General features: G+C 49.7%; 1 protein-coding gene across 1 annotated transcript; it reads right to left on the bottom strand.

Moving 5' to 3' along the window:
- Window positions 1–5,831: 5,831 nt before the first annotated feature.
- LOC144671637 (trypsin-like) lies at window positions 5,832–11,329 on the bottom strand. Its single transcript, XM_078533635.1, has 4 exons — window positions 11,136–11,329; window positions 9,217–9,476; window positions 6,682–6,818; window positions 5,832–5,981 (listed from the first exon to the last, which is right to left on the bottom strand). Exons 1-4 carry the CDS (start codon window positions 11,327–11,329, stop codon window positions 5,832–5,834), a joined length of 741 nt encoding a protein of 246 aa, XP_078389761.1.
- Between the last annotated feature and the right edge of the window lie 375 nt (window positions 11,330–11,704).

Here is an 11,704-nt window from a genome sequence, read left to right as displayed (position 1 = left end):
GTTCACAGAGATGGGGTGGGTTGTAACTGCTGGAGGAGGTTACAGAGATGGGGATGGTTGTAGGGGCTGGCGGTGTTTACAGAGCTAGGGGGATTTGTAGCTGCTGGAGGAAGTTACAGAGATAGGGAGTGTTGTAGGGGCTGCAGGAGGTTACAGAGATGGGGTTTGTTGTAGGTGCTGTAGAAGGTTATAGAGATAGGTTGAGTTGTTGGGGTTGGAGTAGGATACAGAGATAGGGAGTGTTGTAGTGGCTGGAGGAGGTTACAAAGATAAGGAGAATTTTAGTGGCTGGAGGAGCTTACAGAGATGGGGAGGGATGTTGGGGCTAGAGGAGGTTACAGAGATAAGGAGGGATGTAGGTGCTGGAGGAGGTTACAGGGATAGGGATGTTTGAAGGGGCTGGAGGAGGTTACAGAGATAAGGCAGGTTGTAGGGGCTGGAGGAGGTTACAGCGATAGGGAGGGTTGTAGGGATTAGAGGAGGTCACAGAGATTGGGAAGGTTGTATGTGCTGGAGGATGTTACAATGATACGGACGGTTGTATGGGCTGGGGTAGTTTACAGAGATAAGGAGAGTTGTGGGGGTTCGAGGAGTTTACAGAGATGGGGAGTGTTGTAGGGGCTGGAGGAGGCTGAAGAGATAGGGAGGTTTGTAGGTGCTGGATGAGGTTACAGAGATAGGATGGGTTGTAGAGGCTGCAGGAGGTTACAGAGATATGGAATGTTTTAGTGGCGGGTGGAGGTTACAGAGATAGGGAGTTTTGTAGGTGCTGGAGGAGTTTACAGATGGAGAGTGTTGTAGGGGCTGGAGGAGGTTATAGAGATAGGTTGGGTTGTAGGGGCGGGAGGAATTTGGGTGTTAGTGATTGTTGAAGGTGATGGAGGAGGTTACAGAGATACGGTGGGTTGTTTGGGCTGGAGTAGGTTGCAGAGAAAGGCAGTGTTGTCGGGGCTGTAGGGGGTTATCGAGATATGGAGGGTTGTAGGGTCTGGAGGCGGTTACAAAAGATAAGGAGAATTGTAAATGCTGGAAGAGGTTACAGAGATGGGGAGTGTTGTAGGGGATGGAGGAGTTTACAGAGATAGGGAGGTTCGTAGGGCTGGAGGAGGTTACAGAGATAGGGAGGGGTGTAGTGTCTGGATGAGGTTACAGAGATAGGGAGGTTCGTAGGGCTGGAGGAGGTTACAGAGATGCGGACGGTTGTCGGGGCTGGAAGAGGTTACAGAGATAGGGATTGTTGTAGGGGTTGGAGGAGGTCACAGATGTGGGGAGAGTTTTAGGGGCTGGAGGTGTTCACAGAAATGGGGAGGGTTGTAGGGGCTGGAGGAGGTTGCAGAGATAGGGAGTGCTGTAGGTGCCAGAGGAGGTTACAGAGATAGTGAGTGTTGTAGGGGCTGGAGGAGTTTACTGAGATAGGGAGTGTCGTAGGGGCTGGAGAAGTTTACAGAGTTTGGCAGTGTTGCAGGGGCTGGAGAAGGTTACAGAGATAGGGAGTGTTGTAGGGACTGGAGGAGGTTACAGCGATAGGGAGGGTTGTTCGGGCTGGGTGAGTTCACAGAGATGGGGAGGGTTGTAGGGGCTAGAGGAGGTTACAGAGATAGGGAGTGTTGTAGGTGCTGGAGGAGGTTATAGAGATAGGTTGAGTTGTAGGGGCTGGAGTAGGTTACAGAGATAGGGAGTGTTGTAGGTGCTGGAGGAAGTTATAGAGATAGGGAGGGTTGTGGGGTCTGGAGGATGTTACAGAGATAGGGAGAATTGTAGTGGCTGGAGGAGGTTACAGAGATGGGGAGGGATGTTGGGGCTAGAGGAGGTTACAGAGATATGGAGGATTGAAGGGGCTGGAGGAGGTTACAGATATAAGGCAGGTTGTAGGGGCTGGAGGGGACTACAGCAATAGGGATGGTTGTAGGGACTAGAGGATATCACAGAGATGGGGAGGGTTGTAGGGGCTGGAGGTGTTCACAGAGATGGGGAGGCTTGAGCTGCTGGAGGAGGTTACAGAGATGGGGATGGTTGTAGGGGCTGGAGGATGTTACAGAGATAGGGATGGTTGCAGGTGCTGGATGAGGTTACAGTGATAGGGAGGGTTGTAGTGGCTGCAGGAGTTTACAGAGATATGGAGTGTTTTAGTGTCGGGTGGAGGTTACAGAGATAGGGAGTTTTGTAGGGGCTAGAGGAGGTTACAGATGGAGAGTGTTGTAGTGGTTGGAGGAGGTTATAGAAATAGGTTGGGTTTTAGGGGCGGGAGGAATTTGGGTTTTAGTGAGTGTTGTAGGTGATGGAGGAGGTTACAGAGATACGGTGGGTTGTTTGGGCTGGAGTAGGTTGCAGTGAAAGGCAGTGTTGTAGGGGCTTTAGGGGGTTATAGAGATATGGAGGGTTGTAGGGCCTGGAGGTGGTTACAAAGATAAGGAGAATTGTAAATGCTGGAGGAGGATACAGAGATGGGGAGTGTTGTAGGGGCTGGCGGAGTTTACAGAGATAGGGAGTGTCATAGGGCTGGAGGAGGTTACAGAGATAGGGAGGGGTGTAGGGACCGGAGGAGGTTACAGAGATAGGGAGGTGTGTAGGGGCTGGAGGTGGTTACAGCGATAGGGAGGGTTGTAGGGGCTGGAGGAGGTTACAGAGATAGGGAGAGTTGTCGGTGCTGGAGGAGGTTACAGAGATAGGGAGTGTTGTAGGGGCTGGAGGAGGTTACAGAGATAGGGAGGGTTGTAGGGGCTGGAGGAGGTTACAGAGATAGGGAGGGTTGTAGGGGCTGGAGGAGGTTACAGAGATAGGGAGGGTTGTAGGGGCTGGAGGAGGTTACAGAGATAGGGAGGGTTGTAGGGGCTGGAGGATGTTACAGAGACAGGGAGTGTTTTAGGGGCTGGCGGAGGTTACAGAGATAGGGAGTGCTGTATGTTTTGGAGGAGTTTACAGAAACAGGGAGTGTTGTAGGCGCTGTAGGAGGTTACAGAGATAGGGAGAGTTGTAGTGGCTGTAGGAGGTTACAGAGATTGGGAGTGTTGTAGGGGCTGAAGCAGGTTACAGAGATAGGGAGGGCTTTAGGTGCTGGAGGAGGTTACAGAGATAGGGAGGGAGGTAGGGGCTGGAGGAGCTCACAGAGATAGGGAGGGTTGTAGGGGCTGGAGGAGGTTACAGAAATAGGGAGGGTTGTAGGGGCTGGAGGAGGTTACAGAGATAGGGAGGGCATTAGGAGCTGGTGGAATTTTAAAATCAATATGTTGCTAACCAGGAGCCAATGCTGGTCAGTGAGCACCAGAGATGATAGGTGAGTGGGACTCAGTGCGAGTTAAGGCACGGGCAGCAGAGGTTCGGATGACCTCAAGTTTACGGAGGGTGGAACGTGGGAGAACAGTCAGGGATTTGTCGGAATAGCCGCATCTGGGGGCAATGCTGGATTGGATGAGGGTTTCAGCAGTAGATGAGATGAGACGAGACGGGGTCGGGTTGAAGCTGGGCAATGTTGCGGAGGTGGAAATAGGAATGGTTTGACAGTGAGCAAATCTGGGGTCAAATGTGACCCCGAGGATACAAGCTGACAGGTTCAGTCTCAGCCTGTTGCCAGGGAAAGGAATGGGGATGGGTAGCCAGGGAGAGGAGACATTGCCAGACAAGCAGCCACGCTTGTGGACCCCCACACACAAAAATTTCAGTATAACTGTGATCATACCTGCCGCTCCCAGGAGCAGGGTGAAGAGGAAAGCCTGCATCTTACAGCTTATCCCAGCGCAGGGAATGATCCCAGTGAAGCCCCTTTCGTTTATATTTGTGGTTAAAGTGACAGTCCCAGCAATCGGACGAGGCTAATCATTAATCAGCTTCAAAACCTCATTTGAGAAGCGAATTCTGGAAGGAGAGACGCTTGTAGCTGTTGACCTCAGGTCTGTATTGATACGTTGTCCAGGCACAAACCCTGAATCAATCACCATTACTGGACAATCAATCACCATTACTGGACAATCAATCACCATTACTGGACAATCAATCACCATTACTGGACAATCAATCTCCATTACTGGACAATCAATCACCATTACTGGACAATCAATCACCATTTTTGGACAATCAATCACCATTACTGGACAATCAATCACCATTACTGGACAATCAATCACCATTACTGGACAATCAATCACCATTACGGGACAATCAATCACCATTACTGGACAATCAATCTCCATTACTGGACAATCAATCTCCATTACTGGACACGTCCATCGCACACGCCAGTTACGACAACAACTTGCATTCCGATAGCGCCTTGGACACAGTATAAGTTCCCCCCCACCGAGGTGCTTGGCGGGGATGTGATGAGGTAAAAAGGTGCAGCCCACAAGGGATGGAGGGTCCCTGTGTGACACATCTACCGTGAGTGTCCGCAGCTCGAGGAACTCCAGCTCAGAGACTAATGAGCTGGAGTCCGGGCTTTGGACTCTGCGATGCATCTAGGGTGCAGGAGGTGGAGAGGTGTGGTCACCTGGATTGTGTTGTCCCCAGAGGCGGTAACAGCCCTTAGGCTGGAGTCCTCTGATTGTACTTATGTCAGTATGTTTGTATGACTGTGTGGCTGTAAGATTTGTGTGGGAGAATTGGGTTTCTATTCATGGGGTCTGGCACCAGTACTGGGGAAACGGGGAGTATTGTAGGGGCTGGAGGAGATTACAGAGATAGGGAGGGTTGTAGGGGCTGGAGGAGGTTACACGGCTAGGGGGGTTGTAGGGGCTGGAGTAGGTTACAGAGACAGGGAGTGTGGTAGGGGCGAGAGGAGGTCACAGAGATGAGGATGGTTGGAGGTGCTGGAGGTGGTTACAGACATAGTGAGGGTTGTGTTGGCTGGAGGAGGTTACAGAGATGGGGAGGATTCTAGGCGCTGGAGGAGGTTGGAGAGATAAGGAGGTTTGTAGGTGCTGGAGGAGGTTAGAGTGATAGGGAAAGCTGTCGCTGCTGGAGGAGGTTACAGAGATAGGGAGGGTATTTGGAGTCTGGGGGAGGTTATATAAATAGGGTTGTTTGTAGGGGTCTGGAGGATGTTACAGAGATTGGGAGGATTGTAGTGGCTGGAGGAGGTTAATGAGATAAGGAGTTTTGTAGGGGCTGGAGGAGGTTACAGATATCACGAGGGTTGTATGGGTTGGAGGTTATTACCGAGTTAGGGAGGGCTGTAGGGGCAGGAGAACGTTTCAGAGATAGGGAGTGTTGTTGGGGCTGGAGGAGGTTACAGAGATAGGGAGGAGGTGAGGAGGCCATGGAAGGATTTGAAAAGCAGGATGGGGATTATAAAATCGATGTGTTGCCTGACCAGGAGCCAATGTAGATCATCGAGCAACAGGGGCTGCTGGGTACACGAGACTGTGTGTGAGTTAAGACATGGGGACAGCAGATTTTTGGATGTATTTAAGTTTACGGAAGGAGAAATCTTTGGAATTCTCTCCCCCAGAGAGCTGTGGAAGCTCCATCGCTGAATCCATTCAAGACGGAGATGGATAGATTTTTGGGCGCTAAGCGATAAGGAGGGAAAGCGGAGTCGAGGTAGAGTATCAGCCATGATCGTATAGAATGGGGGAAGGAGGCTCGCGGGGCTGAATGGCCTCCTCCTGCTCCTATTTCTGACATCCCTGTGAGGAAAGCAGATTGCCGAGAGGAATGTTGGAATAGTTATAGTCTGGAGGCAGCGAGGGGATGGATGTGGGATTCTGCACGTTCCAAAAGAGATGTAGCAAAAAAAGAATCCAAATGCAACACAACTTGACAATCAATTTTTATTGGGAACTTGCAACATTTTCCTTTCCCTCATTGCAGGTAGTTTCAGGGTTAGGATTCTCCGCTCAGTTTTCAGCCATGACCCTTTGGATCCAGTTGTTGTAGTTACAAACTTTCACAAAGACGCTGGGATGATCCTCCATAGCACAGTCGTATCCCCAGGAAGTAATGCCTTGTAGCTCCCCATTACAGACCACAGGTCCCCCTGAGTCTCCCTGCAGCAAAAAAGACATGGAGTGTAATTCGGAGTGAGATAGACAAAGTGATAATCGGATGGTCATCCGTAGCTCCCCCAGGATCCCGGTGTGGGACCCGAGCTCGCTGGGTGGTACTCTGTCCGCACAATCAGGAGGTTGCGGGTCTGAGTACCAGTCCAGAGACCCAAAGGACAAGGCTCAGTACTGAGGGAGTGCTGCACTGTCGGAGGGTCAGTGCTGAGGGAGCGCTACACTGTCGGAGATTCAGTGCTGAGGGAGTGCTGCACTGTCAGAGGGTCAGTGCTGTGGGAGCGCTGCACTGTCGGAGGGTCAGTACTGAGGGAGTGCTGCACTGTCGGAAGGTCAGTACTGAGGGAGCGCAGCACTGTCGAAGGATCAGTACTGAGGGAGGTGTACACTATCGGTGGGTCAGTACTGAGGGAGCTGTACACTGTCAGTGGATCAGTACTGAGGGATCACTGCACTGTCGGAGGGTCAGTACTGAGGGAGCGCTGCACTGTCGGAGGGTCAGTACTGAGGGAGCGCTGCACTGTCAGAGGGATAAAGGGGCCAAATAGCCTCCTCCTGCTCCTACTCTCCCTCAAATTCAGACACTCCCCATCCCTCAGGTAGAGGTAACCTCTGTCTCTCAGCTTGAGACACTTCCTATCGCTCATGGTTTGATGCATTCGGTCTCACACTGTCGGGCCACTCTTACCTGGCATGTGCTCTGTCCTCCCTCCCAGTATCCTGAGCAGAACATGTTGTCGGTGAAGTAGGGTGGATAAGCTTTGCGGCAATCAGCATCAGGCAGGATGGGCTGATTCAGGCACTGTAGGACTTCGGGATATTGTACTGAAAGGGAAAGAAATGAGTCAGCACAGTCCGATCCAAACGTGACTCTCCTCCTCCCACGTGCAAGCGACTTAATCAATAGTCTTGCTTACTGAGTGTTGTGTACAGAGCTCTGGTTAAAGCATACACTGGGCATTGAATCCAGGTCTGCTCGCCAAGACACAAAGAGATGTTGGGTTACTGTAGTCAGGGTGGTGAAGAACCTCGTGGCCAGGAGAAGGAGAGCTCAATATGAAACACTGGTGGCCGTCTAGAGAACTGACAATGTGCAATTGGCAGTGGGACATCCCTTGAGGTAGAAGGGATTAAATTGACAGGCATTTGCCAATCGGCAATTGAACTCTGAATGAGCTCAGCATTTAGGTCAATGAGAGGTTGCCCTGTTAAAGGGACAGGCCAACTTAATCAGCAGCAGAATAACTCATTGTGCCCATGCGTAGACTGCTATTAACACCACCTTAATAACAACAGCATACTTGAATTTATATAGAACTGTTAACTTTATAAAACATCCCAAGCTGCTTCATAAGAGCATGAACAAGCTAAATTTGGCATCGGGCTACATAAGGAGATATTAGGGACAGATGATCCAAAGCTCAGTTAAAGGGGTCCGTTTTAAGGAGTAATTAAAAGGAGGAGAAAGAGAAAGTCAGAGAGGTTTAGGGAGGGAATTCCAGAGTTTACGGCCCCAGGCAGCTGAAGGCACGGCCGCCAATGGTGGAGCGATGGGAATCGGGGGATGCTCAAGAGGCCGGAATTGGAGGAGCGCAGTGATCTCGGAGGAATGTAGGGGTTGCAGGAGGTTATAGAGATGGGGTTGTAGGGGCTGGAGGAGGTTACAGAGATAGGGTTGTAGGGCTCGAGGAGGTTACAGAGATGACGATGTTTGTAGGGGCTTGAGGAGGTTACAGAGATGTGGTTGTAGGGGCTGGAGGAGGTTACAGAGATAGGGAGGGTGGTAAGGGCTGGAGGAGGTTACAGAGATAGCAACGGTTGTACGGGCTAGAGGAGTTTACAGAGATAGCAACGGTTGTAGGGGCTGGAGGAGGTTACAGAGATAGGGAGGGTTGTAGGGGCTGGAGGAGGTTACAGAGATAGGTAGGGTTGTAGGGGCTGGAGGATGTTACAGAGAAAGAGAAAGTTGTAGGGCCTGGAGGAGTTTACAGAGATAGGGAGGGTTGTAGGGGCTGGAGGAGGTTACAGAGATAGGTAGGGTTCTAGGGGCTGGAGGAGGTTACAGAGATAGGGTGGGTTGTAGGGGCTGGAGGAAGCTACGAAGATATTGAGTGTGATAGGGGCTAGAGGAGGTTACAGAAATGGGGATGTAGTGGCTGGTGGAGGTTACAGAGATAGGGAGGGTTGTTGGGGCTGGAGGAGGTTACAGAGATAGGGAGGGAGGTAGGGGCTGGAGGAGCTCACAGAGATAGGGAGGGTTGTTGGGGCTGGAGGAGGTTACGGAGATAGGGAGTATGGTAGGTGCTGGAGGAGGTTACAGAGATCAGGATGGTTGTAGGGGCTTGAGGAGTTTACAGAGATGGGGTTGTAGGGGCTGGAGGAGGTTACAGAGATAGGGTTGTTGGGCAGGAGGAGGTTACAGAGATCAGGATGGTTGTAGGGCCTGGAGGAGGTTACAGATATAGGGAGGGAAAAGCCATGGAGGGTTTCAAAAACAAAGGTGTTGTTGCTAAAATCAAGCTTAATTGGTTCTGGGTGTGGGGCTGCGAGCACAGGTGGATGGGACTAATGTGGAGAGACTGGAGAAGCTGGGATTGTTCTCCTTAGAGCAGAGAAGGTTAAGGGGGAGATTGAATCGAGATGTTCAAAATCATGAGGGGTTTGGATAGAGTCAATAAGGAGAAACTGTTTCCAGCGGCAGGAGGGTCGGTAACCAGAGGGACCCAGATTGAAGAGAATCGGGAAAAGAACCAGAGGGGGAGATGAGGAGAATTATTTTTTTTGACACAGCGAGTTGTTGTAATCTGGAAGGCGCTGCCTGAAAGGGCGGTGGAAGCAGATTCAATAGGAACTTTCCAAAGGGGGAATTGGAGAAATACTTGAAGGGAGGGAAATTATAGGGCTATGTGGGAAAGAGCAGGGGGAGAGTGGGGACTCATTAGATAGATCCTTCAAAGAGCCGGCACATTTCTAGTAAATCTCTGCAATTGTCTCCAAAGCTGGGACAGGTCTCCAGGGAGCAGTGATGTCTACATTTCAGTTATGCCTGGAAAGTGAAGTATTATTGCTTGATCGCACATTCCAACACCCCCCACTGCCCTCCCAACCACCATCCCCTCAAACCAGCGCAGTATTCATTCAGGTTCTAACCAACAGCCCCCAACCCCAACTCGCCTTCCCGCTCCCCCCTCCACCAACCCCTCACCACCCCGGCCCTCCTTACCTCCGTTAATCACGAGATTCCCCCAGCCAGAGGTGATGCATCCAGTCCCGGCTGTGGCACACTGGCTGGGCAGAGGGATGGGCCTGACGTACCGGTCGAATTTGGCGGGCCAGGCGAGTTTGAGCAGCATGATGTCGTTGTTGAAGTTCATGTGGTCGAACCTGGGGTGCACGATGGCCGAGGCCACTTGGATTCGCTGCTCCGTCCCCTCGGGGTGAGAGAGGTTGTGTTCGCCCAGATGCGCCACGAGGATGCTGGCCCTGGGCAATCAGAGGAGAAGTGCTCAACACTGTCATTTCCCCACTTCCTGTTTCCCGGAAGCCGCCGAATGGTTATCGCGCAGCTGGAGGCCATTCAGCCCGTCGTGTCCCTGTCTGCTCTCTGAAAGAGCAACTCACCTAAACCCATTCCCCCTGTCCTTTCCCCGTAACCCTGCAAATGTTTCCCCTTCGGATAACAACCTGATTCCCTTTCGAAAGCCTCGATTGAACCTGTCTCCCTCAAACTCTCGGGCAGTGCATTCCAGATCCTAGCCACTCGCAGGGTGAAATAGTTTCTCCTCATGTCTCCGTTGCTTCTTTTACTAATCCCCTTAAATCTGTGCCCCTCTGGTTCTCGATCCTTCCCCCCAATGGGAACGGTTTCTCCCTCTCTACCCAGTCCAGACCCCTCGTGATTTTGAACCCCTCTATCAAACCTCCTCTCGACCTTCTCTTCTCCAAGGAGAGACATACATACAAACATACACAAACATACAAACATACACAAACATACAAACATACACCAACATACATACAAACATACATATTCCCCAAGGAGAACAGTCCCAGCTCCTCCACTCTCTCCACATTAACTGATGTTCCTCATCCCTGGATCCATTCTCATGAATCCTTACTGCTCTCTCTCTAATGCCTTCACATCCTTCCTAAAGTGTGGTGCCCAGAGCTGGACACAATCCTCCAGCTGAGGCTGAAGCCCGTGTTTTGTATCTGCTGCTCCTCTTTGGCTTGCTCCTTCCTTTCACTTTGACCCCTGTTTTAATCATTAATTTTGGGTCCTTCTTGCCAACAAGAATAAGAAAAGAATGTAGAGGAGGCCAGTGTCAAACTGCCCCCTCACTACCCGGGCATTAGTCATCTGGAGTTTAGCCTTTTTCTGGAGGTTTTTGGGGGATGATGAAGTTTCTATATAGCATTTTTGGAGGGTGAGTGCACATATTTTGATACAGAAAGTATGAGAAATGTCTGCAAGAGAACCCTTATTACTCCATCATTGTTTATATGTGTGCGCTGTAAGATTGTATGCTTGGACATCTGTATGTTCATGTTTTTGTCTCTGTATCATTCAGTGTTGATCTGTGTATGATTGTATATGTTTGTATGTATGTTTGTCTATGTTTGTATGTTTGTGTGTGTTTGTGTGTGTTTGTGAGTGTTCGTATGTTTGTGTATGCTTGTATGTATGTTTGTGTGTATTCGTGTGTTTTTGTATGTATGTTTGTGTATATTTGTGTATGTTTGTATGTATGTTTGTATGTATGTTTGTATTTTTGTGTACGCTTGTATGTATGTTTGAGTGTGTTTGTATGTTTGTGTATGTTTGCATGTAAGCATGCTTGTGTATGTTTGTGGGTCATTGTATGTTTATGTATGTCTGTGTATGAATGTATGTATGTTTGTGAGTGTTGGTATGTTTATGCATGTTTGTGTACGTTTGTATGTATGTTTGTGAGTGTTTGTATGTTTATGTATGTTTGTGTATGTTTGTATGTATGTTTGTGGACATTTGTATGTTTGTGTATGTTTGTATGTATGTTTGTGTATGTTTGTATGTTTGTGTATGTTTGTATGTTTGTGTATGTTTGTATGTTTGTGTATGTTTTTATGTTTGCTTGTTGCTGTGATCATCTCTGGACTTACGGTTGGTAACAATGAGCAGCTGACACTATCCACCGGTCGTTTATCAGGGAGCCCCCACACCAGCGATTCCCATTATAGGTCAGAAAAACCTGCCAGGGCATAGAGTGAGGATAACAATTCTGGCCGTTAATGATCTTCACATTCGCAGGAGCAGCAGCTGAGTAAAGAAAAATACAGAGAGTGAGGGTCATCATCTGATTGCACACACGCACCCACAGTCACACACACACACTTACACACAATCACACACAACCACACACACACTTACGCAGTCACACACTCATACACGCTTACACAAAATCACACACACACTTACGCAGTCACACACACATACACGCTTACACACATTCACACACACACAAACACACACACTTACTTACACACACACGCACCCAAATACATATGCACACAAATACACGCGCACAGAAATACACACGCACACAAATACACACAGTCACACACACCCACAGTCACACACACCCACACACAAAAACACACTTACACTCAGCCACACAATCACACACACACACAAATACACACTCCCACACCTGTACATGTACACATACACA

Source organism: Cetorhinus maximus, chromosome 33 (genome assembly GCF_964194155.1).
Source record: "Cetorhinus maximus chromosome 33, sCetMax3.hap1.1, whole genome shotgun sequence".
NCBI lineage: Eukaryota > Metazoa > Chordata > Chondrichthyes > Lamniformes > Cetorhinidae > Cetorhinus > Cetorhinus maximus.
This window is presented reverse-complemented; position numbering and strand designations above follow the sequence as displayed.

What these genes read in the sequence shown, in the direction of transcription:
- LOC144671637 (XM_078533635.1), bottom strand. Translation starts at nt 11,329, where the DNA reads ATGATGACCCTCACTCTCTGTATTTTTCTTTACTCAGCTGCTGCTCCT. An exon ending in GCTGCTCATTGTTACCAACC is followed by an intron (nt 9,477 to 11,135) that starts GTAAGTCCAGAG and finishes CTGATTGCCCAG; the next exon opens with GGCCAGCATCCTCGTGGCGC. An exon ending in GAGGACAGAGCACATGCCAG is followed by an intron (nt 5,982 to 6,681) that starts GTAAGAGTGGCC and finishes TTTTTGCTGCAG; the next exon opens with GGAGACTCAGGGGGACCTGT.